The sequence below is a fragment of the Mastomys coucha genome, unplaced genomic scaffold, assembly GCF_008632895.1.
Source record: "Mastomys coucha isolate ucsf_1 unplaced genomic scaffold, UCSF_Mcou_1 pScaffold3, whole genome shotgun sequence".
Taxonomy (NCBI): Eukaryota; Metazoa; Chordata; class Mammalia; order Rodentia; family Muridae; genus Mastomys; species Mastomys coucha.
In genome coordinates, this window is record NW_022196909.1 from 49454529 (window position 1) to 49482211 (window position 27683).

The following is a 27683-nucleotide window of genomic DNA, read 5'->3' on the forward strand; positions in this document are numbered from 1 at the left end:
GGCCGCGCTCTGGCGTCTGCAGTTTCAGTGGATGGGACTGAAACCAGAGAGTCCCACTCTGACTCACTGCGGCGAGGGTGCCTGATGCCTGTGGTCTGTGGTTATTTCCCACAAGTTGGCTTTGACCTTGACGGGATGCAGCAGAACGGTTTGAGGGGTGGCCTTGAAAGCCATCAGGGTTGCTGCTCATGGATGGTGGGAGGTGAAACCACGGGGTTTCCTGAACCGCTTTCCCAGACGTGGCTCCCCCTCCAGCTGGTTTCTCCCACAGGACTGATGCCTGGCCCAGGGACAGGGTGCTTTATGGCTGCAGGGTCGGGGTGGACCTGTTCTTCCTCCGTAGGGCCCAGATGCCACAGGAACTGGACCTCCGTCCACCCTCGCACCCTGTTTGCGCTCCACCCCTTTCCTCCTAACAGCACAGCCCCTCCTTTCTTGCAGGCTTCTCACTACAGCACTAATGGAAGGTGGAGAGATTCCAGTGGGGGCAGAGGGGGGCGGCATGGACATCTGGAGCCTGAGGTCAGGGAAGCCTCTAGCCGGCAGGGTTAGCAGGTTTTATCTGTGGCTGCCCGCCCTAAGCCTTATCTGGCTGCTTCAGAATGAACTCCACTGGGAGGACTCCATTTGGAGAACTCGGCCAAATACAGGAAGAAGAAGAAGGCTGAGGAGCAGCTTGGGAGAGGGGAGGGGAGCTTTCTAGCCCTCAGAGGCTGGAGGGCACACTTGGGGACTGGGGTGCTCCTCCTGATCTCATGCTCTGCTCTCCTCTTTGTTTGTTTGTTTGTTTGTTTTCTTACCCGCTCTGCTCCTTCCCAGGGTCCCTACCCTCTGGCCTCTTGGAGGCTACTGATGAGCCTCCTCCCTCAGGCCCCTCTACGACCCAAGGGGCCCAGGCCCCTATCCTGATCCTGGAGCACCACCCGTTGGGAGAGTTGAAGGTGCTGGGCAGAGACAAGGCAGGGCGCCTCCGTGTGGCCTGGACTGCCCAGCCCGACAGCTTTGCCCACTTCCAGCTGCGCATGCAGGTGGCCGAGGGGCCCTGGGCTCATGAAGAACTGCTACCAGGAGACGTCCAGCAGGCTCTGGTGCCCCCACCCCCTCCTGGAGCCCCCTACAAGCTATTCCTCCAAGGGATCACCCCTGGGGGCAAGCCCTCTGTTCCTATCATCTACCAAGGCATTATGGGTACATTCTGGACTGTGCTCGGAGCTGTGCCCTGGGGGTGGGGGTGGGGGTGGAAGGAGCTGGGGCCATCTTGGTTTGATAGAGGTAGGACAGGGACTTAAGGGGGCAGTGAAAGGGCAGGCCTGGCTGGAAGATAAGAGAAAGCAAAGGAGAAAGAAAAAAGTGAGAGTTCAGAGGGGAGGCATCACAGTGACACTCTGCCCTGGAGAAGAGTCTGAGGTGACGTGGTGACCCATCCAGGAGGTCTGTGTGTGCCTCACTTCCTGATTGTCCCTCTGCTCTGCCCTGGGCTGTAGAGTCCAAGGCAGAGGAAACTCTGGTCCCAGCACGGGGCCCTCAAATGTATTTTCTCCTAGGGACCACACCTGTGGTTGCATTGGTCAGGTTTGTTTGTTTGTTTGTTTTTTAATCTCCTGGGAATAAAGTCTTACTCTGTGTGTGTGTGTGTGTGTGTGTGTGTGTGTGTGTGTGTGTGTGTGTGTGGTGTGGCCAGGGTACTCACTGCCATCAAGACTTTAGAGATGGGTAGGAAAGGACAAGGCCTGGGATGCCTCACCATCACGCCCCACCTTGGTTCTGTCTGTGGGACTGGGATCCTTAATGCTTGGCCCAGTTCTAGAACAAGCTGAGCACTGGGAAAGAGCAGCTCAGGAGGGTAGGGAGCCTGAAGACTGCTCTGCAGCAGCAGTGGGAAGGCAGGAAACCCTCAGGCAGTACCACAGGGGACTTTAAGCCCTCCTTAAAGTCTTAGGGTACCGGGGTATGGACATGAAGAGGGGACAGAGACTTAGAGAAAATGTCTCCTTCCCAGGAGGGGCAAGGATAGGATGAATGAGGCAAAGCAGAGGGCAGAGTCAGGGTGAAGGGGAATGGTTGGTCCAGCATGCTTTGTTTTCGTCCCCAAACCCCAGACAGGGCCGAGGAGCAGCCTGAGAAGCCATCGGTTCAGCCACGCCTGGGTGAGCTGACAGTGACAAGTCTGACCTCAGACTCCCTGCTCCTGCACTGGACTGTCCCAGAGGGGGAGTTTGACTCCTTCCTGATCCAGTACAAGGACAAAGACGGCCCCCGGGTGATACCCGTGGAGGGACCCCAGCGTTCGGCACCTGTCACAGGCTTGGAACCAGGACGCAAATACAAATTTATCCTGTATGGACTCGTCGGCAAGAAGAGGCATGGCCCCCTGATGGCTGAAGCCAAGATCTGTGAGTGACAGCAGGCACCCCAGCCCGGCACTCGGCTGCTGAAGCAGGGTGCCCCGGAGTCTTGGGGTCCAGGGAGATTGTCTGTGGCCCGTGGCGGCTGTGTTAAATCCCAAAGGGAAACCATTGGAGGCAGCAGAGGCAAGGGAGTAGGTGAAGCAGAGAGGCGGGAGTCCCCCAGAGAATGCACAGCACTCTTTGGGCTAGAGAGCAGAATGCATGGGGTGCTGAAGGGCTCAGTCTCGGGGATCGGTGTGAGATGACCTCGACCAAGGAATCTCTGAGAACCTTTAAGGGCAATAGTGAAACGATGGCCTCACAAGTAGCACAGTGCCTGCTGCATGCTAGGGAAGAGAGCTAACAGCTGGTGAGACTGGCGGCTGATCCTGGGCTGGAGGGATGGCAGTGGGAGGAGAGCCTGGAGGTCCAGGGTAGCCTAACATCCCTGGGCCAGCCAGTTCTGTCCCCTAAGCAGCAGCAGGTGGGGAGCAATGGAGGCTGCGGGGGTTGGGGGAACTGCTGTGTTTCCGGAGCCAGTGAGCTCAGAGCATTCTTGAACCAGCACAGATCTTACAGCGGCTGTGAGTGGTGCTGCTATGTCACAGGCAAGAAGAGCTGAGGGACAGACAGTCAGAATGAGCCTGACAGAGGTTGTCAGACCTCAGGGTTACACTGAGTCTCAGTAGCTGTGGGGAGCAGAGGTAGAGAAACAGCGGGGTAGTTAGCGTCCCAGATGCTTAGAAACAGGGTGCGGCCCCGTGAGTCAGAGTCCCCAGGAGTGAGTTAGGACTCTCGAGTGCTCACAGGACTTAGCAATGGCAGGTTCCCCGGAGCTGCCTGGTGGAGGTTATGGGGTACAGAAAATTATGGAATCCTCTGGGAACTGTGCCAAGATGGGAGATGGAGACAGATACACTCGGGAAGCGGGTACAGCCAGGGACAGAGCAGAGCAGGTGGGTGGGTACCCCAAAGAGGAGGACCCCACGTTGACATACCCCAAGGATGTTCTGTCTTGGAGGAGAAACTGGCTAGAAGTTAAGTTGGACGCAGGGAAGGTGCCTCTGGGAGACTTCCCTGGCTGCACAGATGTGGAAAGCCGGGAGGGGGGATCAGGGACACCCCTCCCCTTCTGGAGCCTCCTTCCCTTGGCTGGGAGTAGCCGCTGCAACGCTACAGTGCTGACCCATTTAGAAGGCCTCACCACTTCTTGTAACCTGGCACAGCCCCAAGAGAGCTCACAGCTCGGCAGAGCACACTGGCTGCCCAGGACTTCTTTCTCCCTTGACCCCCTTTCTCTTCTCCCTCTTCCTAGTGCTTCAGAGTGACCCTGACCAGGAATCCCCACCCCGCCTGGGCGAGCTGTGGGTGACAGACCCCACCCCACACTCACTGCACCTCTCCTGGACTGTTCTCGGAGGCCAGTTCGATTCCTTCATGATCCAGTACAGAGATAAGGAAGGCCAGCCCCGTGTGGTGCCCGTGGAGGGGCCTGATCGCTCAGTGGTGATCTCCCCACTGGACCCCAATCACAAGTACAGGTTCACTCTGTTTGGGATTGCCAATAAGAAGCGGTACGGGCCCCTTACTGCTGACGGCACTACTGGTGAGTGACTGCCGCCTAAGCTCTCTCTCATGTGATCTCTTCTTGCTCTACACACACACACACACACACACACTCACACACTCACACACACTCACACACACATGCAACACACACATACACACGCACCACACTCACACACACATACACACATGCACACGCACACACATGCAACACACACATACACACGCACCACACTCACACACACATACACACATGCACACGCACATACATGCACACACACTCACACACATGCACACACACTCACACAACATACACACATGTGCACACACATGCACACACATGCACACACGCGCGCGCATACACACACATGCACACACACACACATACACACGCACACGCACATACACTCACACGCACACACCCTCATACACACACACACACACACACACACCCTCAGCCAGGAGCCAGCTGAGCCTCCCAGCAAAATGGCTGATCCCAACACTTTGGCCCTGTTCCCAGACTGAGGGGCAGCCAGCTTTCCTTGTTCAGCTAGGCCCCTTCCATCCCATTCAATGTGCTCTCTAAAGCCCAGGAGGTGTGTCATAGTCTGGCTGTGTCCCGCTTCCCAGGGCTTTAACACTCACAGTTAAGAGTGCTGACCCCCAGGTCCAAATCTGAACCCTCATCCCAGGCTGACAGTTCTGCACCTGGCTCATGCTTCTCCATTACCTACAGCCGCAGAGACGAAGGAGGAGTCCACAGAGCCACCCCGCCTCGGCGAACTGACTGTGACTGGTGTGACCCCAGACTCCCTGCGCCTGTCCTGGACAGTGGCCCGGGGCCCCTTCGACTCCTTTGTGATTCTTTACAAGGATGCACAGGGCCAGCCTCAGAGCGTGCCCATCGAGGGGGATGAGAATGAGGTCACTGTCCCCGGCCTGGAGTCCAACAGGAAATATAAGATGAACCTCTACGGGATTCGTGGCAGGCAGCGTGTGGGGCCGGTGTCTGTAGTGGCCAAAACGGGTGAGTCAGAACCCCACATGGCTCCCTTCACTGCTGGCCCCAAGCCTCATGCAGGGCCTGCCCCAGCTCCACCTTCCCTTTCTGCGGAGGCCTCAGCCTCCTTCCTCCTGGGCAGTTCTTCTGTCCCCACATCCCAGCCCTCCTCACCCAGGCCCCAGCTCCTCAGAGGGCTTCCAAGTTCATTTTCCCCACTCCGAATGGCTGGACCCCTCTTCTATTGCTATACCCTCCCAGAACGCCCTCTCCTTTAGCTACAGTGTACTGAACTCCTTCTGGGCCTGATTCAGTTCCCAGCGTTTCTGCTAGGCCCCCCTGCACCCTCCCCAGAGTGGCTGCTCTGTGCAAGGGCAGCAGATGCTGGGGACCAGGTAGCCATGTTGCTCAGCCTCTTCACAGGTGGAAGGGGCTCCTTTTAGCTCCCACTCCCATAGCCCCAGTCAGGCTGGCCCCAGGTCTCATCTATCCCACTTCTCCATGCACCCAGCCCCTCCCTTCCAGCACCGTTGCCTTCTGCGGGCCCTGTACTGCTACTGAGCAGAGCGTGTACTTTGGAGGCAACTGGCTGGCTCCCAGTGCTGCCTTCACAACTCACTGTCCCTAGGACCTTGGACCAGTCACTTAACCCCACTGTCCCCACCTTCCCTTCTGCCAAGTGGGGGTCCCGATAGCGACACCCCATAGAGCTGTTAGTTACTCAAGTTCAAGCCAGGCATGGTAAGACGTGCCTGAGGCAGGAGGATTGTTAAATCCCAAGATAGCCTGGGCTGCACAGTAAGACCTTGCCTACAATTGAATAAATAAATAGAGGTGGCTCCTGCTTAGAGCCTCCCCCCATGTGCAAACTGCTGGGGTGCAGCACCCTCCTCCCCAGCACCCTCTCTTTGCTCCTCACTGCCCCACCTAACACCATTGTCACAGGTTGCCTCTTAACTGCTCTCCCTCCAACCACCCCCAGGGTCCCTGTCCCTTTTACCACAGTCCCTCCATGAAACCACTGCAGGCAGCCAGGGGCTCGGCCTCAGGAGAGGGAGCAGGCTACCCAAAGACCCCAGGGCCTTATTTACTTTTCATTGTGCTATTATTATTATTGTTTGTTTGTTTGTTTTTTGTTTTTACGGACAGGGTTTCTCTGTGTCGCCTTGGCTGTCCTGGAACTCACTCTGTAGACCAGGCTGGCCTCGAACTCAGAAATCTGCCTACCTCTGCCTCCCAAGTGCTGGGATTAAAGGCGTGCACCACCACTACCCAGCTTTTTTTTTTTTTTTTAATTTATTCTCTTCATGAGTTACACCCTGACCATAGTTTCCCCTCCCTCCACTTCTCCCAGCAGCCCCAGCTTCCCCTCCCCCCCAGGTCCACTCCCTCCCCTCCCCTGTGTTCTCCCTAGCAAAGAGCAGGCTTTCCAGGGATCTCAACCAGACACAACATAGCAAGTTACAGTAAGGCCAGGCACAAACCCTCATACCAAGGAAGAAAAGGTCCCAAGAACAGGCAAGGGTCACTGTAGACGTCCCTTCTCCCACAAAAACACCAAGCTAAGCAACCATCATTTACACACAGAGACCCTAAGGCCAACTCATGCAGGCTTCGTGATTGCTGCTGCAGTCTCGGTGAACCTCCACGAGCCCTGTTTTGTGTGTTCTATGGGCCATGCTCTCTTGGTGTCCTCGACCCCTCTGGCAGCAATAGTTCAGTTTATGCTGTATCAGGGACTGGATGGTGAAGGCTGAGGCCACAGGAGCTCGAAGCCTTCGATGGAGGAACACGCATAGTGACATGCTTTGGTATCCCCATCGATGAGCCAGTCCCCATGAATGCCTGAGACTCTGATCTCTTCTCTCAGCCCCACCAGACATCGTGGACCAGCCCCCCAGCCCCACTGAGCCCAGCATAGAGGCCCCAGAGCCCCCCGAGAAGCCGCAACTGGGAGAGCTGACTGTCACAGATGCCACCCCCAACTCCCTGAGCCTCTCCTGGACAGTCCCCGAGGGACAGTTTGACCAATTCGTGATCCAGTACAAGAACGGGGACGGGCAGCCCAAGGTGGTGCGGGTACCAGGGCATGAGGACCAGGTGACCATCTCCGGCCTGGAGCCAGACCACAAGTACAAGATGAACCTGTATGGCATCCACAGTGGCCAGCGTGTGGGCCCCGTGTCTGTCACGGGGGTGACGGGTGAGTGGACTGTGGGAGCCCAGAGTGGGACCTACCAGGAAGTGGACCCTACTGTTCTTTGGATACTAGAGACTGGGAATAGTGGCCAAGGATTGGTCAGACCTGCAGATCCATTTTGGCTGAAGCTATGGCCGACTATTATGTGTGCCAACCCCTGAGCTGATCTGTCTCTCTGGGCAGGAGGGCTGTAGAAGCCATGGCTATGTTGGTGGCTGTCTAGGTCCCCTCAGCTGACCCAGGCAGGAGCTTGAGCATATCAGGCAGCTGTCAGATGACCAGGGACACTGGTCTTCATGGGGCCTCTCTAACCTGAGCTCAGGAGCCCTGGTAGCTACTGTTTCTGCCTCCTTCCCAAGGCCTGCTGGGACCCTTCTCACTTTTCTGTCTCCTTTTCAGATGCAGAGGAAGAGCCCCCCAGCACCACAGAGGCCCCAGAGCCCACCGAGGAACCACTCCTGGGAGAGCTGACAGTGACAGGAGCCTCCCCAGATTCCCTGAGCCTCTCCTGGACCGTCCCCCAGGGACACTTTGACTCCTTCACCGTCCAGTACAAGGACAGGGATGGGCGACCCCAGGTGATGCGTGTTGGGGGCCAGGAGAGGGAAGCCATCGTGAGAGACCTGGATCCTGGGCGCAAGTACAAGATGAACCTGTATGGGCTCCATGAGGGGCGTCGTGTGGGCCCCGTGTTCACCGTGGGCGTGACCGGTGAGTGTGACTGGGATCTGCTTCTGTTCCCATGGCCAGGGTCTATGTAGCTGTGGCGCATTCATGGCTCCTTGCTTCCTTAGGAAGGCACCAAGGCCTAGGGCTTTTATCAGCTTTGTTGTCAATCCCTTCCCAGTAAGCTCAGGCTGACAGCTGGCAAGGACTTAGTGAACCCATGTATGCATACACGTTGTGGCTCTTGTACTTGATGTGTGTGTCATGGCACGTGTACATGTACACAGGGCGGCTCAGTGGGTCTGGTTCTCTCTTTCCATGGATTCTGGGATGGAACGTGGGTTCTCAGTCTTGCTTGAAGGACCTTACCAGCTGAGCCATCTTGCTGGTGTCTCCTTCACCAGATTGCTGGTGAATCTTCTTGGCAGATGGGTGTTGCTGATTGATGCAGTTTTGTGCACAACACTCTTAGGACCCTTTTCTAGCAGACCATTTCTGTCTCAGACCCACGACCAGAAGAAAAGACCCCCCTTGAGCCACGCCTGGAGGAGTTGACAGTGACTGGTGTAACCCCCAATTCTGTGAACCTCTCATGGATGGTCCCTGAGGGGCAGTTTGACTCCTTCGTGGTCCAGTACCAGGACAGATATGGGCAGCCCCAGGAGGTGCCTGTGGCAGCAGAACAGCGTGAGGTCACCATCCTTGACTTGGACCCTGCAAGAATGTACAAGATGAACTTCTACGGGCTACATGGCAGACAACGTGTGGGCCCCCTCTCTGTGTCAGCAATGACAGGTAAGTGATAGAGCTAGACAGTCCCCATCCCTCAGTATCCATTGCCCTTTCTCAAAACCCTTGTCCCAGCCTTGCCTGGGACTCGTATCAGTCACCCCTCAGTCTCTGTATCAGTGACCCTACAGGCTTCACTCCAGACTCACAGACATCCAAATCCTCAAACTTTTGGCTTTCCCCCAAGGCTGGAACCTTCCCACCCTCAGTGGCTTCCCCATCTGCACTCTAGCCTTGACCCTGCCTCCCATTTGGCCTCCGTCCCTCTATCCCTCCCTCCTCCCTCCTTCCTTTGACTTGGCACAGCTGTTTCATTTTCCCTCCCCCTCTCTTGACAACTCATCTGTGACTTGAGTACAATCGCCATCCCATTCTTGTCCTTCTTCACTGGGGTCAGGCAGCAGAATCCTCTAAGGTCCTGGGTGCCTGTCCAAGTCACAGCCCCTTCCGGTCCAATCTCACTGCTCTCCTCGGGGAAGCCACCCCTCCCTGAGCACCTGCCTTGGTCTCCTTCTTCCTCTCATTTCTTCCAGGCATTTAGAGGAGTCCCTAACCTCTCTCAGAACACTGCTGCATTAACACCTAGGAAACAGCATTTCTATGATCATGAAGGATCCTCTCGTACTGATTCAGCCAGCATTCCCCATCTTCAGGGTTCACACGCAGACATGGGCAGAAGATAGACAAAAAATAGAACCTTTTACATGTATGCGTGCACACACATTCATTTTACATGTATGCATGCAGACACATTCATTTTACATGTATGCGTGCAGACACATTCATTTTACATGTATGCATGCACACACATTCATTTTATATGTATGCATACACACACATTCATTTTACATGTATGCGTGTACACACATTAATTTTATATGTATGCATGCACACACATTCATTTTACATGTATGCATGTACACACATTCATTTTACATGTATGCATGTACACACATTCATTTTACATGTATGCATGCACACACATTCAAATATGTAGATGCTCATAGGTCACAGCATGACTGGAAGTCAGAGAACAGCTTGATGGGACTTAGTTCCACTTGCCATGTGAGTCTCAGGGATTGGAGTCAGACTGTCAAGTTCCATGGCTTGTGCCTTCACCCACTGAGCCATTTCTCCAAATTCAGAAAAAATATCATTTCTCAGGTTCGGGGAGATAGCTCTGTTGGAATTAGTACAACATGAGGGCCTGAGGTCAGACTCTCAGAACCCATGGAAGGTGCTGGGCATGGTGGAGAGTGCTTGTAATCCCAGCACTGGGTGGGGGTTGGGTGGAGACAGAAATAGGAGAAGGCTTGGGACTCACTGGTGAGCTAGCCTTGTCTAAACAGCAAGCTCCAGAACATAGTGAGGAACTGTGTCTCAGAAGAAAATGAGGTGGACAGCTCAGGAACAACACGAAAGGCCGCTCCATGTGCATGAAACATGCATGCTTACCTGCACACACATGAACACACATACACACTTGCACATATCTGTATACATGATCACACCACATGCATGCTCACTTGCAACACACAAACACACACATGCATGCAGGCTTACCTGCACACACATGAACACACATACATGCAGGCTTACCTGCATACGCATGAACACACGTACACATACTTGCATGCCATCTGTACACATGAACACACATTCATGCTCACCTGCACATGCATGAACATGGATACGTATGTGCAGGCTTCCCCACACAAACATGACCACATGCACGCACACTTGCGTGCTTATCTGCACACACATGAACATGTGCATATTGTTCATCTGTAGTTATCAACCGATTGCATAGTATTTGCCCTGCACTGGGCACGGTAAGCTATTTGGAGAGCATTTAAAGTTTTCAGGATATGCAGAGAGGTCGTCCTATATGACAGGATTGGTCATCTTTGGGCTTGGGATCCTTGGAGGCAGGTCATGAATACTGAGAGGCCAAAGTGCCATTATCAAACCATTTACCATCTGGTTTATGACTTGGCCATGCCTGGACTTGTCAGCTCACCTAAAGTGCAAACAATGCTTTGATGTTTCTGAATCACTCTAAGGCCCCGGGGAAGCATGCCTTGGGTGAGACTCGCAAGTGCTGCCGATACCATGCTGATCATGGACGGGCGCTATAGTTATTGGGGAGTAAGAGGAAACGCTCCCCTACTTAGTGGTAGCCCCCAAGGCAGGCAGAGCCAGGTCTCTCCTCCAGGAGCTTGGAAGTGATCTCGCTTCTCATTCTAGACCCCCTCTTAGCAGCAGCACCAGCTCCAGCCACCGATGCCTCCAAGCTGCCCCCGGAGCCACGACTGGGGGAACTAACAGTGACAGATGTGACCCCGGACTCTGTGGGCCTCTTGTGGACTGTCCCTGAGGGTGAATTTGACTCCTTCACGGTCCAGTACAAGGACAGGGACGGCCAGCCCCAGGTGGTGCCCGTGGCAGCAGACCTTAGGGAGGTCACTATCCAAGGCCTGGAGCCCTCCCGCAAGTACAAGTTCCTGCTCTTTGGGGTCCAAGATGGGAAACGACGCAGCCAGGTCTCTGTAGAGGCGAAGACAGGTGAGGACGGCATGAAATCTAGCTTGAGCCCCACCTGAGGCCCCAGCCTTCCCTGAACGGTTTGAACTTCCTGCTAGCCACTCCAGTCCAAAGCAGTTAGAGATCCAGCAGGACGGGTTCTCGAATCTTCGCTCTTCCCTCCATTTGTTCTGCATGCTGGGCCTTCACTGGGAGATGAGCTGTGGTGATCTGGGGCCTCTTGGGGAGGACTGAAACTAACCAGGAGCCCCTCCTACCGCCCCAGATGAGACTGTCCCAGCCAGAGACTGTTGCTTGTCTTTCTAGCTCTCACCCTGACTCCCATCCCTTTGCCCCCACATCTCCCATCCCTCTGCCCCCACATCTCCCTCCAGTAGAGGCTCACCTTCCTCTCCTGACTTCTTGGAGCCTGGGAAAATGGAAACCAGAGAGAGCCTACCCAACCCAGGCCTTTCTTGGGGTTTGGCCCAGGCCCTCCTCTGCCCCCAGGGCTCCACATTGCCAGAAGTCTCTCACAATAACAATTCCGTCAGTGGCTTTGCTGTCCAGGAGGGCAGCGGGCCAGCGCCTTCCCAAGTTGGCTCCTTTGTCAGTCATGGGATTCCTTCTTTGAGTTTTCTTATGTGTTACCCCCAGCACTAGTCCTCACAGCACATAACAGTGCAGTCACCCCCATGCCTCCTCCAAGTCCCGTGGAGTTGATGTTCTGAGCCAGATGAGAAAGAAAACAGGAAGTTGGGCAACACTTAACCCCCATAGCATCTCGTCTCCCCACTTGCTCGTCTCCCACCATGAACCTCTACCCTCAAGGAATTCCCTAGGGGACCAGTCAGGTCACTCGGCCAGGGTTTCTGAGAAGAAAACCAGAGTCAATCGTCACAATGAGCTGTCCCCTGTGGAAAGAGAAGCCACTAAGGGATAGATAGAGCCTCTTGTCAGTGAGGATAAGATGAGAAGGGAAGTTGGGGTGAGCATTGACAGGGTTGAGTCAGGACAGAAGACCCGTCCCCACAGGGGTCAAGTGAAGAGGAGGCTCTGGCAAGATGAGGGAGTGGACCGGAGGCTGTTGGAAATATCTGGGGAGGCACTGACCACTTGGGCCACTCTGGATTTTTCCAGCGCTGGTGGGAGGTAGTCAAAGAATTGAGTTTTTTGGGAAAAAAAATAATAAACACAAGAATGTTTCTCTGTGTCAGCTGCCCGAGATGACGCCCGCCCGGGGGCCCCTCCTCGCCTTGGAGAGTTATGGGTGACGGATCCTACCACAAACTCTCTGCGCTTGTCCTGGACAGTCCCCGAGGGCCACTTTGACTCTTTTGTGGTCCAGTTCAAGGACAAAAGTGGGCCCCAGGCAGTGCCAGTAGAGGGCCAAGAGCGGACAGCCACCGTCACAGCGCTGGATGCTGGCCGCAAGTACAGATTCCTCCTCTATGGGCTTCTGGGGAAGAAGCGCTTCGGCCCGCTCACCGCAGAGGGCACCACAGGTGAGCTCTTCTCCCTGCCCTGCCCTTCAAGGTCACAGCCGTGACCAGCTGAGCCATGCCTTGCCTGTCTCCATCTCAGAGCCCATGAATGCTGTGGACCACACTGGAGAAAAGCACGCCATAAAACCACGACTGGGAGAGGAACTGCGGGTGACTAGTGTGACCCAAAGCTCCGTGGACCTCACCTGGACAGTCTCCGAGGGGCAGTTTGATTCCTTTGTGGTCCAGTACAAGGACAGAGATGGGCAGTCCCAAGTGGTGCCCGTGGACGGCACCCATAGAGAGGTTAGAGTCTCTGGTCTAGACCCAGGTCGCAGGTACAAGCTGCTACTCTACGGTCTTCGAGACAGCAAGCGCGTGGGTCCCCTTTCCGTCGTTGTTGTGACTGGTGAGTGTGACAGGCCACCTACCAGGTCCACTTCTTTTGGAGAAGGCTTTACTGAGACATGATTTACATAGAGTACCAAGTGGGTTTTGGCAAATGTGTAAGTCATAGAACAATCTCTCAGGGAGGCACAAACACGTTCCCTCACCTCCGTGTCCGTGATCTGTTAGGGGCCTGGCTACCTCCGTACGCCAGAGAAACAGGCAAGTCAGAAAAAAGAGATTTATTCACTGTGGCCATGTTGGGAAGAGGAACAAAGAGTGTGCCACTCAAGTTCATCTTTGAAGTCTGGTAGGCATGAGGTTTAGGTTTAAATATATGTATATTATATATATATACACACACACACATATATACATATATACACACATATACATGCATATATACATATATACATGTATACATATATACATATACATATATACATGTATACATGCATGTATACATATATGCACATATGCACATATATACATACACATACATATACATATATATGTAAGCAGCCCCCAGGCAAGAGGCGGTCCCACCCATCAGCTCCGTGGTGAGCCAATGAATTGTCATATTCTCATAGTCGTGTGAAATCTCTTTCCAGGAGACATGTTTCCCCTCTGACGGTACCAAGCTTTAGCCCTTCCCCCATGGGATTCCTGCACAACCTGACATGGGTTGGGTGGAGTTTGTGTCAAGGGTCTGATGGTCCCTGGACAGGCACAAGGTCCCACTGGGGTGGCATCATTCCTGCTGGGCACTTACGAGGTCCTCTGACATTCACCTCCCCAGGCTCTGGCAGCCACCGAGCTGCTTTCTGTCCTCCAGGGTTTGCCCCTCTGCATCTCATTTTGCAGCTGTGCGAGACACAGCATCTTCTACTTCAAATGCTTTTGCCAACCCTCTGGCCTTTACCTTCCTCCCCCCTTCCTCTTACCCTCCCTCCCTCCTCTCCCCTACCCCTCTTCAGCATATTAGTTCAGCAACAGAGCAGCCATCTCCTCTCCATGTCTCTCTGAACCAGAACCCAGAGAAACAACTGAAGCTTGGACCGAGGTCCCCACAACTTCAACTCCTGCAGCTGTGCCCCGCCTTGGGGAGCTGAGACTGGAAGAAGCCACTCCTCACAGCCTGCATCTTTCCTGGGTGGTAACTGAGGGAGAATTTAACTCCTTCGAGGTCCAGTACACTGACAGAGATGGGCGACTCAGAGTGGTCAGTACAGAGGGTGACCAGACTGATATCACCCTTACCGGCCTGGAATCTGACCACAGATACCTGGTAACCCTGTATGGCTTCCATGATGGGCAGCGTGTAGGCCCTGCTCAAATTGAGGCCCTGACAGGTAAGTGAGAGAAACTCTGACCTTTTAAACAGCTGCAGAGGTTCAGAGGGTGGCGATGTCCCCACAGCCGTGTTCCTCTTTCCGTGTTCAGTGTCATCGGAGGAAGAAGAGGAGGAGTCCACAGAACCACCCACCATGACTCCTGAGCCCAAGCCACAACTGGGAGAGCTGACTGTCACAGATGCCACCCCCGACTCCCTGAGCCTCTCCTGGACAGTTCCCGAGGGACAGTTTGACCAATTCGTGATCCAGTACAAGAACGGGGATGGGCAGCCCAAGGTGGTGCGGGTACCAGGGCATGAGGACCAGGTGACCATCTCCGGCCTGGAGCCTGACCACAAGTACAAGATGAACCTGTATGGTATCCACAGTGGCCAGCGTGTGGGCCCCGTGTCTGTCGTTGGAGTGACTGGTGAGTGGATTGAGTAGATGTGGGATCCTCACAGGGTGGGAGACTCAGTGGGAAGATGAACTGGAATTGATTGGTCAATAGTAATTGAGCTGGTCAGTAACAGAACTGCTGCAGCTGGGGCTGTAGCCTTGTGCCCCTCCTGTGGTGGGCCTAGCTCCCTGGGCAAGGGGCTCCACAGAAGCCTTTGCAGTGCGGGTAGCTCCTCAGGTTGCATCAGGTCACCTCCCAAAACTTGAGCATGTTGGTCAGCTAGACAGGGCCACCAGACTCCAAGAGGGCTTCTCTGATATGACATCAGGACCCATCTGGTAGCCTTAGCATCTATCTCCTTCTCAACACTCAGGGACACTTGCTGGGGACCCTGCTCACCTCTCTGTCTCCTTCCCAGCTGCAGAGGAAGAGCCTCCCAGCCCCACAGAGCCCAGCACAGAGGCCCCAGAGCCCACCGAGGAGCCACTCCTGGGAGAGCTGACAGTGACAGGAGCCTCCCCAGATTCCCTGAGCCTCTCCTGGACCGTCCCCCAGGGACACTTTGACTCATTCACTGTCCAGTACAAGGACAGGGATGGGCGGCCTCAGGTGATGCGTGTCGGGGGCCAGGAGAGGGAGGCCATCGTGAGAGACCTGGATCCTGGGCGCAAGTACAAGATGAACCTGTATGGGGTCCATGAGGGGCGTCGTGTGGGCCCCGTGTCCACCGTGGGCGTGACTGGTGAGTATGTGTGCCTTCTTAGGCAAGTAGAGCCCTCACTATTTCCTACAGCAGAGACTGAGGACTCCAAAACTCCTCAGACTCTAGCTCATCCCTGACCTCCAATGCCTTAAGGTCAGATGGAATCTGGGGACCGGGACTGCCTTTTAAGAAAAGGTCAGGCGTGGAGGAGTCTGCTGGGTACTGACACCTCTGAAGCACATTTTAGACTGTGCTTTCCCACGGGGACTCTAGAGAAAACAGATCCCATGAAACACCAGCAAATCCCGTCCTCAAATGATTGTTTAAGATTCCAAAGGATGGGGCTAGAGAGATGGCTCAGTGGTGCAAAGTGCTCTTGCAGAGGATCCAGGTTCAATTCTTAGCATCATGTGGTGGTTTACAACCAGCTATCACTCCAGTTCCAGGGGATCTGATACCCTCTTCTGGCCTCCAAGGGTGCCAAGCATATGGTGCACAGACAGGCAGCAGGCGAAACATTCATATAAAATAAAAAAAGTAAATCTAACAAAAGGGCTTTTGTTTTTTAAAAGTTCAGAGGTGCTGGGCAGTGGTGGCACACGCCTTTAATCCCAGCACTTGGGAGGCAGAGGCAGGCGGATTTCTGAGTTCCAGGACAGCCAGGGCTACACAGAGAAACCCTGTCCCAAAAAAAAACCAAAAAAAAAAGCAACCTTTAGAGTTCTATTCAAGGGAGAGGATGTAATGAGGACCGTGTGCCCATGACTACTTCTATCAGGTACTCACTGGCTGCGTCCTGCCCTCTCCTCCCCCAAAGGATAGATCTTCATAAACAGCTATATTTTAGGGCATCTAAGTTGATGCCATAGAAGTAACCCGTGTGAGGCGCACCAGTAACAGACATGCATATTTACCTAGCATGGACACCCGCAGTCTAATTTCAGGACTTTTTTCTTTTTGACACCCCTGAAAGAAGCTTTGGATCTGGCCAGGCGTGGTGACACACGCCTGCAATCTTCACCCTTGGACGGCCGAGAGAGGCAGGAGGATCAGGAGTGAAACCTATTCTATACCTCTTCAGCTCAAGACCACCTTGGCTTGTGTGCGGCCCAGTCTTTAAAAAAAAAAAATTAAAATTAAAATAAAGAGGCTTAAAGGAAGAGTGAGCTACGGTGTGCCAAGGCCTTGAGACAGAAGGCGGCCTGAGCCACCTGATTTCCCAAGAAGACCATGAGGGGCTCTGGTCATTATAAACAGGAGATTATAAACAGGAAGAGAGCTTGACCAGGCCTAGATACAGCCTCCTTCTGACCCATATCTAAGGGACTTGGGAACCCCTTCCACAAACAGAAAAGATTCTGTTTTATATCTTCCTCAGACCCCAAAGAGGAGCCTACTGCGGCCCCTTCCCAGAAACCCCGCCTGGAGGAGCTGACTGTGACAGATGCCACCCCCGACTCCCTGAGCCTCTCCTGGACAGTCTCTGAGGGACAGTTTGACCAATTCGTGATCCAGTACAAGGACAGGGACGGGCAGCCAAAGGTGGTGCGGATACCAGGGCACGAGGACCAGGTCACCATCTCCGGCCTGGAGCCAGACCACAAGTACAAGATGAACCTGTATGGCATCCACAGTGGCCAGCGTGTGGGCCCCGTGTCTGTCACGGGGGTGACGGGTGAGTGGATTGTGGAAACTCAGGTAAAAGTGAAGATGAGGTGACCCCAGCTCCTTGGTGACGTGAGTGGGGATGAGGGCCTTGGATTGGTCCTGCCGTGGTCAAGGCTGTGGCCCACTCCCTTTCTCCTCGAGCCGCCTGGCCCCTTCTCCTAGGCAACAGGGCCAGAGAGGGTTTTATTGTGCCGGTAGCCCTCCAAGTCTCCTGGTAGCTATGGTTTCTGCCACCTTCCCAAGGCCCGAGGGCACAGAACCCTGCTCACCTCTCTGTCTCCTTCCCAGCTGCAGAGGAAGAGCCCCCCAGCCCCACAGAGCCCAGCACGGAGGCCCCAGAGCCCACAGAGGCCCCAGAGCCCACCGAGGAGCCGCTCCTGGGAGAGCTGACAGTGACAGGAGCCTCCCCAGATTCCCTGAGTCTCTCCTGGACTGTCCCCCAGGGACACTTTGACTCCTTCACTGTCCAGTACAAGGACAAGGATGGGCGGCCTCAGGTGATGCGTGTCGGGGGCCAGGAGAGGGAGGCCATCGTGAGAGACCTGGATCCTGGGCGCAAGTACAAGATGAACCTGTATGGGGTCCGTGAGGGGCGTCGTGTGGGCCCTGTGTCCACCGTGGGCGTGACCGGTGAGTGTGAACTGGGGCTTTAGCGAATCTCCTTCCTCAGGGGTGTGTGTAGTCACCTTCCTTGTTGTTTTCCCAATCCCACAAGGCTAAGATTGAATTCCCCTTCATAGCCTTGGCCTCTGTTCACCAGCTGCCTCTGCCTCACTCTTTTGGCAACACACACACACACACAATCACACACATGCACACAATCACACACACACATGCACACCCATGCCCACACTCAGACACATATGTACACATGCACGCGTACTCATACACATGCACACACACATGCGGATACACATGCATGTGCACACACTCTTGCACGCACACACACATGCACGCACACAAACACACTCTCTCATACACACACACACACCACTTCAGTACCTTGATGGACCTGTGCTCTTTGGCATTGTTAGGTGCTAGTAGGAGGTAGGATGGGCACTTGGCAGGGAAAGTAGCTCTCTGGGGACATTTTCCTGGACCTGTCTCTTGGCATGGACCCTCCTGGATTTCTTTTCTCTCCTTCCTGGCCACTGAGATGTGAGCTACTCTGTTCCACCACACCCTCTTCCCCACCACAGTGGACCTGCACTGTGTGAGTCAAAAAGTAAAAAGCAAGAGGAGGAAGAGAAGAGAGACCGCAGGCTGAGAGTCCTGTAAGGGTGCTAATCACAACCAGCCGGCAAGCACAGCATGGTGGGGAACGGGAGGAACGCGCGGCCCACAGCGCCCACGGCAGTGCTTTGTGAGACAGAATGCTATGTTGTTCTGGGCACTGCTGGGCTGCCTTTTTCTGGTTTCGTCTGTTCTGCACTGTATGAATGTTCCAACATGGCAAGCATCTCTCCTTCCCCTCCACGCATTCCTTTTATAATCACAGAAAAACAGAAAAAAATGCGGCGTCTCTTCCTTAGCACCCCATCTGCCTTCCTGTCACCCTGGCAACGCGGTTCATTTCTAATTATGAGAAAATTAAATTTGCTAGTTCCTAAGCAGCGAGGGAACAAGTCACATGCGCGCTTGGGTCCCTGGGTCTCAGTCACACGGCTTGCTTCCTGGGCATGTCAAGAGCAGACCAGAGGTGGACAGGCCCATCCTCAGGATCACTGTGTGGGGTGGGTCAAGCTGCTCAGCCGCAGAGCAGGACAGCCTGTGGCTCTCTGTGCCTGCTGACCAGCTAGGTAGAGGAATTGTATCTCACAGCCCCTGGCCTGGCTTGACGGGTCTTGTTTCTAGCCCTGCTCTCAGCCGACTGCAGGCTTGTGGGGCATGGGGAGAACTGGGGAAAAGCTAGAGCTGGCAGCTGGGAGTGAACTGTTAGTTCTCACCTGTGGCTCAGTTTCCTATCTCTTTAACTCTTGTCATTCCTCATAACGGCTCTTTTCAACTCACAGCAAGAGGAGTGGCCCATAAGGAACCCTTGTCCCCTGCTTTTCCATAACCCCGCTATGTTCTTCACCCATTTTCCCACCCACCTCCAGTTACTGATATTACAATTCAATAGTCTCTTTTCTTCTTCCTCCTCCTCCTCTTCCTCCTCCTCTTCCTCCTCCTCCTCCTCTTCCTCTTCCGCTTCCGCTTCCGCTTCCGCTTCCGCTTCTGCTTCTGCTTCTGCTTCTTCTTTTGGTTTTTTGAGACAGGGTTTCTCTGTGTAGCCCTGGCTGTCCTGGAACTCACTCTGTAGACCAGGCTGGCCTCGAACTCAGAAGTCCATCTGCCTCTGCCTCTGCCTCCTAAGTGCTGGGATTAAAGGTGTGCACCACCACTGTCCAGCTCAATAGTCTCTTTTCTTTTTCTTTCTTTTTTTTTTTTTTGGTTTTCGAGACAGGGTTTCTCTGTGTAGCCCTGGCTGTCCTGGAACTCTTTCTGTAGACCAGGCTGGCCTCGAACTCAGAAATCCATCTGCCTCGGCCTCCCAAGTGCTGGGATTAAAGGAGTGTGCCACCACCGCCCGAATAGTCTCTTTTCAAGCCTGTATTTTTGTCATGTGAGGGACATGGCAGGATATGCAAAGCTTAAAAACCAGCAAGTGAGAAGCTCGGTCTAGTATTTGAGCAATAACCACCATTAACAACGGTGAATGCTTGACTATATCCCATGAGGCCCTGGGCTCCATTCCTGGCACCCACACTACCACTGCCAAACCCAAAGAAGCTGAGGTGTAAGCTGTAAGTGAGCCTCCTGCTCTGCACTCTCAGGCCACACACTTTAAGTCTTCAGCCTGAGTGCTCCCACGCAGCCTGAGTGCTCCCACGCAGCCTGAGTGCTCCCACATAGCCTGAGTGATCCCACGCAGCTGGCCGTGCTCCCATGCAGCTGGCCGTGCTCCCATGCAGCTGGCTGTGCTCCCAAGCAGCTGTCTCTTACTTTTCTGGGTGCCAGCTGGATGCTGGTCATTTACCTTGTGACCACACAGTTTGCACTAATCACCATTTTAATGGTTATTTGATGCTTTCTGGTGAAAGGCCTGTAGGAAAACCAATCATCCATTGTGGGTCATTTGGGTCCTGACACATTTTGCTGTCATGAATAATCTCGTTATGAATTCTTCCATGCTGTAACTTTTCCCTGCTTTTAATAATTTTCTTAGGACAAATGCCCAGAACTGAGACTATTGGGTCAAAGGAAGTGAGCAGGGCTTTGGCTCCTGACACACATGCTCCAGTTGCCTCCTGAGGAGGTGAAATTGGGCGGTCTAACCATCGGACGGCACAGCAAAGCTAGCTCAGTCTTCTCCAGCCCCCTGTGACCAGATGGCCACTGTGAGGCCACCTGTGTCCCCAAGGCTTCTGCTTGAGAAGCTTTGGCTACTGGGTCTCCTTTGGGTTCCCACTCCTCTCAAGTCAGAGGACCCCGAGGCAGAGATCCCTGCACAAAACCCGCAGAGAAGCCACTCCTGGAGGATCCAATAACGACAGGATCCTCTCCATACTTCACAGACTCCCTAGGATGGCCACTTTGACTTTACAAGACTAGGGATGGGCGGCCCCAGAGGTACAAGCCGGAGGCCAGGAGGACTGTGGGGGAACTGGAGCCTCATGCACAAGTTCAGAGTGTACCTGTTTGAGCCCAGTGGGGGTCTTGAACACCCTGTGTCCATCTAACCTGGACTCAGAAGCTGTCCCCGTGTAACCAGTTACCCGGAAGCATTTGTTCTTAGCCAGCAATCACTTCCTGGCTCCTGGGTCACACCACAGAGCAGATTAGGATATATGCCCACCTAGAGTCTATCTGCATTCCTGTCAAGCTAGGCTGTCAGCCTCACTCCCATGATGAGTACCTGACATACTCAACTGGTAATAGTTTTGCTTTGACTCTAGTTTCGGCGGGCTGGCCCTGTTCCTTCAGAACCTGTTATGGAATAGCGAACACATCAAAGCAGACCAAAGAAAAAGAGGAAGCTCAAGATCCCCGCCCTTTTCAATAGCACACCCTAAGTGACCTGGGGAACATCTACCAGGCCACACCTCTTACGGGGCCCTGCTTCCGCTCCGTCACCCTGGGGACCAGTCATTTAACGAGGATCATCTGAGGGACAGATGGTCCTGACTGTGAGGCCAGTGCAGAGCTGAGCCTTGAAAGGCCCAGCTTCTGACGACAGAGACCTTGGCACTCTTTGGGAATGTGGGACCCATGAGTCCTTCCAGAGGCCCTGTCACCATGGAAACAGTGAGGTGGGGCTGGGATACAGTCTTACTTAACTACACACCCCTCCAGAGTATCAACAAAGTTACAGGTGATGGAACCAAGTGCAGACTGCATCTAAGGAGGAGCCGTGAGCCTGGAAGACTGCCCGGCTCCTAAGTGAGGGGTTTATTATAGTAATACCAGACATAAATGTGTGATAAGGAAGCCTGGGGATGAGAAAGGATCTGGAAGGGTCACGCTGAGGCCAGCCTGCTCACAGAGAACCATGGAGACTGAAGTCTAACAGCCTTGGGGATGGCTTTAGAAAAAGCGAGTCCAAACTTGTGCAGAGAGCAGCAGGCTAGAAAAGCGTGGTCCAGAAGGAACCAGAAGATTTTGTGTGACAGCCTTAGAGGTATAGGACAGCCTTAAGACACAGTCAGGATATCCCAGGAAGCCTGGGTTCTTGTGCTGAAGGCTGGCATCTGGCATCAAAGATGGGTGTGTACAAAGCTCGGGCCCCACGGTGGAGCAAGACGAGAAGGGGGCTGGGTGTGGGAGATGGCGGCCCACCCAGGGGTTGCAGGCTGGTGGGTGAGGCAGCCAGGATGGGTTTAGAAAAAGTCTGGGACATTCTGAGTCTGGTGGCAACTAAGTTGGGGCAGGTCCACTTTCAGAATGGGGACAAAGACCAGAGCCTAGTGGGGAGGGAGATGGCAGGGAGAGCCATCTCAAGACGGCTATATTTTGTAGCTTTGCCTGGCCTGAAACTCCTTACACAGATCAGGTTGGCTCTGAACTCACAAATATCATCCTGCTTCTGTCTACTGCTGGGGTTAAAAGCCTGTGGTGCTACAACCACAAGGCTCTGTTTTTATAAATGTCCTTTATGTGGGGACTGAGGACAAGAAAGACCTAACTTGTTCCTGTATGTGTCCAGCTCCAGAGGAGGAAGCTCCGACCACACAGGTGGCACCCACCACAACTCCTGAGCCCCCTCCTAAGAAGCCGCACCTGGGAGAGCTGACTGTGACAGATGCCACCCCCTATTCCTTGAGCCTCTCCTGGACAGTCTCTGAGGGACAGTTTGACCAATTCGTGATCCAGTACAAGAACGGGGACGGGCAGCCCAAGGTGGTGCGGGTACCAGGGCACGAGGACCAGGTCACCATCTCTGGCCTGGAGCCAGACCACAAGTACAAGATGAACCTGTATGGCATCCACAGTGGCCAGCGTGTGGGCCCCGTGTCTGTCACGGGGTTGACGGGTGAGTGGACTGTGGGAGCCCAGGGTGGGACCCATCAGGAAGTGGAACCTACTGTTCTTTGGTGACTAGTGGGTAAGGAATCAGTAGCCAAGGACTGTACTGTGACTAAGGCTGTGGTGGCTTGTATGCGCTCCCCTGGGGCTGGCCAGTCTCCTTGAGCAGCAGGGCTGTGTTAGTGGTTGTTCAGGTCCCCTCAGCAGGAACATAGGAGCTCAGGATTCTGCCTCACCCTTTCTGTCTCCTTCCCAGCTGCAGAGGAAGAGCCCCCAAGCCCAGAGCCCAGCACAGAGGCCCCAGAGTCCGCCGAGGAGCCACTCCTGGGAGAGCTGACAGTGACAGGAGCCTCCCCAGATTCCCTGAGTCTCTCCTGGACCGTCCCCCAGGGACACTTTGACTCCTTCACTGTCCAGTACAAGGACAGGGATGGGCGGCCCCAGGTGATGCGTGTCGGGGGTCAGGAGAGGGAGGCCATTGTGAGAGACCTGGATCCTGGGCGCAAGTACAAGATGAACCTGTATGGGGTCCATGAGGGGCGTCGCGTGGGCCCCGTGTCCACCGTGGGCATGACTGGTGAGTGACTGTCAGACAGGTCTATTTGGAATGACACAATTTCTTTTATTCATATGAGTGCTTTGCTTGCACATATGTCTGTGTACCACACGTGTGCTTAAGGAAGTGAAGAGCCTCCATATAGGTGCTAGGAATCGAATCCAGGTCCTTTGCAAGACCAGCAAGAGCTGTTAACCCCTGAGCCAATTCTCCGCCCCCAGAGATGACCTGGTTTTATTCCCTTTTCTAGCATTTTTGTGGTTAACACTTATTCTCACAGCAGCAAGGCTGTGTGAGCACATCACTTTCCCTAGGGATATATATCTAGATAGGACACTGACCACAAGCCAGATATTCCACACAAGCCTGACATGTGAATCAGTAGATTACTTGTAAGAGTATGGGTGAAGGGTTACTTGCAGAAAACATGGGTGACCCCAATGTGGTGTATTACATAAAAGCCAACCTCCACATGGACAATCACTCGCAAAAGATTCATCCTTGGAGTCTTTCTTCAGCTCTCCTGAAAGTAGTTGCCACTGTTTAGCTAGTGTTGAGACGGACTGTGAGTTTCGTAAGTTTCAGGAGCTTCCTGAGACTTGTGAGTTGTCTTTACTTCTTGAGTAAGCTTTTGCTTACTTTCTGAATGTTTTGCTTTGATTTGTTTTTGAGAAAAGGTCTCTCTACATAGCCACGGCTGTCCTGAAACTGACTAGGTAGGCAAGCTTCACTTGGAACTCACAGAGGTCTGACTGCCTCTGCCTCTCAAGCACTAGAACTAAAGGCACCCACCACCACAGTGGGCTACTTCCTGAATTCTAATGAGCTTTCCTCTGTAGGGCTAGAAACGCTTCATTCCTTTCTTCCATCTATTGCTGAGTATATGATACAGCAACTGTCATTTTGTCTCAGTAATTTCACCAGTTGAGTCCTTACAGTCTACCTCTAATTGCAAGAGATACGTTTCCTTCTATGATCAACTGGCATTTCTAGCAGCTGTACTCTGTGGATGCAAACAGATGTTAGAAGGCCATTTGATAGGTATATTCTATCCATTTAATGCAGCAGCAGCAGCAGCTGCCTCCCCATCGGGGCCTATGTGTTCTCCAGGCACAGGCTTTCCCCTGGTTTACAGCAGGAGGTGTAAATTCCCTCCCGTGGCGCAGACCTTAAGTCTCATTATGTTGTCCCCATCACAGCCGTGCCTCTGTTGTGCCAGTGGGCCTGCATGGGTGGCTCTGCAGAATTCAAGGGTCACAGCCAAGCAGCACTGCTGGTGACAATTTTCCATAGCGCCCTTCATGGTGCCTGTCCGTAATATAAATGCAGAGCAGCAAGAAGGGACCTTCCAGTCCCGTGTCCGCCTGGTTTCTCCACGTTCTGCAGCCAGTGTGCACGTCTTCGGCGATATTTACTGCCTAATTTAATGTTGCACCCAACAGCCTTAGCTTTGGTGCCCCCTCAGCCTCCACCTCAGAGGAAGGTAGCCTGATCCTCCGATTGCATCCCAATTCACCAACCTCATAGCCGCTGGAATCCCCTTTCCCACTGACGGCGGGCATCGTCCTTGGGCTCTCGAACACATGACTTTCCTGTTCTTCATACGACTTTCCAGATACTCAAAAATATTCAGAGACGCGCATGATGTCATCTATGTCACCCCGCGCTTCCATAGAGGTGGGCGGAATAGCAATGCGGGATTCCAGACCCATCCCATGCCAAAAAGCAGGACTGTAAAGGCAGCCATGGGGGAGTGCTCTGAAGATCCGCTGTTGACCATTCTGAATGAATGCAGATTGATCTTGGGAACCCAGAGGCAAAGTAAAGAAACATTGCCAAGGCTCCACACAGTACAAAATGATCTGATTGTTTTCACTTGCTTTGATCAAGAGAAGTGTGTTTAAGTACAGGGGCACAGACAGAACAAGTGCATCATCCTGTCTGGCTTTCCGTATCACATGGACGTTTTCCATAAACTGCCCTCCTCATCCCAGGATACTGTCGCTTTAAGACCACTCTATATATCTTTGTGCTTGATGGTCTTGGAGGACCAACTGAGGCTCATAGCTGTACTCCAACCTACCATGCCTGCCATTGGCACTGGGACCCCAATTCTGACAAGAACTTGGCCATCAGCAACAGGGGCTGATGTAATTTGTTTGTTTGTTGGGGCTTTTGGGGGGGAGGTTGTTTTTTTTTTTCTTTAAGATTCATTTATTTATTTTGTGTGAGTACACTGTCGCTGTCTTCAGACACACCAGAAGAGGGCATCGGATCCCATTACAGATGGTTGTGAGCCACCATGTGGTTGCTGGGAATTGAACTCAGGACCTCTGGAAGAGCAGTCGGTGCTCCTAACTGCTGAGCCATCTCTCCAGCCCCTGAGTTTAACCTTTTAAATCTGCACCATCCCATCATCTCTGTCTTCTGTGGACTGCTGCTCAGGAGGAAAACCCGCCAGGAGCTCACTAGCACAGCGTCCTCTGCTCATGGTCCCTGTAGGAACTGTCTGCGCACTGGCATCGGCACGTTTTCCTTTGCGTGACCAGAACCGATCCTTGGTCTGCCTTGCCTTTCTCTCATTCCCTTTCAACTGCTTCTGAATTTTATAAAAGTGGTTTATGTACTGTTCAGGGTCATCCTGAGTTCCCAGGACTCTGACTCGTGAAGACCACATCCCATCCTGGGTCGCAGCAAGCCATTGAAGCACCATGTAGCTCTGGCTGACCTAGAGTTTGCTGTGTAGATCAGACCAGCCCCAAACTCACAGAGATCCACCTGCCTCTGCTTCTCGAGCACTGCGATTAAGGACATCTGGCTGCACATCTCTTTCTTAGCTTTCCTGGGACTACACTTTCATCTGACTTGATGAACTGGGTATCAGTGTTGCTTCTCTCACTCCTGGTTTCTTCCAGCAATGCCTTCTCCATTCTGTTGCCTCTAAGGCCCTGGGATTTATAGGGACTAAGTGTCCCGGATGGCTCACTCATCGGGGATTGATTTTCCCTATGTTGCCTTAGGTTATGAAGCCTTTGTCTTGAGGAGGGATGGGCTGCTATGATGCAGTTTCTCCATCCCCATTCAGATTGATCCCATCTGCCTCTACTCCACAGCCACACAGAGCGAGGCTGTTGGAAGCTTTCAGTTTAGAAGTCTGTACCAAGATGTTCACGTTCTGACTGGACCCAGTCATTACTCATGCCCTGTCTGCATACTGAATCACAGACTCTCTCTTCCTGTCTTCACGGTCAGACCACTCATAAAGTCTGTTGTCTTCCACCCTTCCCTTGCCCTTAATCATCCAGTCCCTCCCATGGGATCCGAGATTTTTGTACCCCAGGGCTGGCTCTTTAGCATGGGTCCAACCTGCACTCTCTTTGTCTTGCATCTTGCCTGCTGTAAGAAACAGCCAGCAATACCTCCATCTTGTCTTCTCTTCTCTACTTCCCCTGACCCAAACCAGAGACTAATGAGCAGAGGGCACCCCTAGAACACTCTCCCATTGCATTTCCCCCCTTGGGTGGGCAAGTTCTTTCTGAGAAGGCAGCTGAGTTTCAGTTTCACATCTTTGCCTGCGAAGAGGTCACACAGCCGACACCATCGCTTGCTTAGCATCTTTCCTGTGTGTTACTTTTAGGAACTGGAATACACCCTCGAGTCTGTGGACTGTTTTGGAGACAAGCTTATATTTGTGTAGCAGTATGCATCCATCAACCCTATCCAATTTAGAAAAATGGACATCCCAAGTTTCTCACTTGGATGCTCTCCAATTACGTTGGTTGATCTTCCTGAGGAGACCTGAATCTATTCATGCCACATGAGGCACTGAAAACAGACCCAAGAAACAAGTCCACCCATGTCTAGCGTAGTGAACCAGCGTGCCCAGTGGGGTCACATGTAGGAATATGATGATACCGGACTGAAGATAGCTCATCACTGCGAACCTAACCCCGGCATAGGTTACAGCCCACACAAGCACTTCGCTGGAATTCGCTTGCACCTGCTACATAGTTTCCCCTCTCTAGAGTTGTTATGTGTCTGTAACCATGCTGAGGCCTTGTAAACCCTGTTAAGCTAACCCATCCTCAGAGGGGATGTTTCAGTTGGGAGGAAACAACTACACCAACTTCCACGAGTCCCACTCAGACCCGGCAGCGCATCCAGAGCCTGCTATCCTGTCAGGATCCTGGGGAGCAGGCTGCTGGGAAAGGCCCTCAGCAGAGGCGGCAGCCTTGGAATTGTTGCTGAGCATGCGCTGGCCTAGGACTCCTTAGAGAGACTCGGTCCTTGTCGGGTGCACCCAGCCCACAAGGGAACAGAAAAGAGTCTAGTGTTTCACCGTGCACCTATAAATGCACTTTACTGACTTAATTTTTTTTTTTTTTGGTTTTCAAGACAGGATTTCTCAGCGGGCAGTCGTGGCACACGCCTTTAATCTCAGCACTTGGGAGACAGAGGCAGGCTGATTTCTGAGTTCGAGGCCGGCCTGGTCTATAGAGTGAGTTCCAGGACAGC

At 53.4% G+C, this 27683-nt stretch overlaps 1 protein-coding gene across 10 annotated transcripts in view; it reads left to right on the forward strand.

The window, feature by feature from the left end:
* Tnxb (tenascin XB) overlaps positions 1-27683 on the forward strand; it is a 60520-nt gene that overhangs the window by 20762 nt on the left and 12075 nt on the right. For 3 of the 10 annotated variants that reach the window (XM_031347403.1, XM_031347409.1, XM_031347413.1), the window contains 17 exons: positions 820-1188; positions 2100-2393; positions 3703-3993; positions 4690-4980; positions 6824-7156; positions 7553-7864; positions 8324-8614; positions 10856-11173; positions 12349-12636; positions 12716-13024; positions 14034-14354; positions 14446-14766; positions 15155-15478; positions 16818-17114; positions 17396-17737; positions 22293-22619; positions 22869-23189. In XM_031347403.1, coding sequence (XP_031203263.1) covers positions 820-1188; positions 2100-2393; positions 3703-3993; positions 4690-4980; positions 6824-7156; positions 7553-7864; positions 8324-8614; positions 10856-11173; positions 12349-12636; positions 12716-13024; positions 14034-14354; positions 14446-14766; positions 15155-15478; positions 16818-17114; positions 17396-17737; positions 22293-22619; positions 22869-23189 — 5349 coding nt within the window. The remainder of the gene's footprint in view (positions 1-819; positions 1189-2099; positions 2394-3702; positions 3994-4689; positions 4981-6823; positions 7157-7552; positions 7865-8323; positions 8615-10855; positions 11174-12348; positions 12637-12715; positions 13025-14033; positions 14355-14445; positions 14767-15154; positions 15479-16817; positions 17115-17395; positions 17738-22292; positions 22620-22868; positions 23190-27683) is intronic. The other 7 variants (XM_031347406.1, XM_031347410.1, XM_031347405.1 and 4 more) reach the window with 6 other exon arrangements.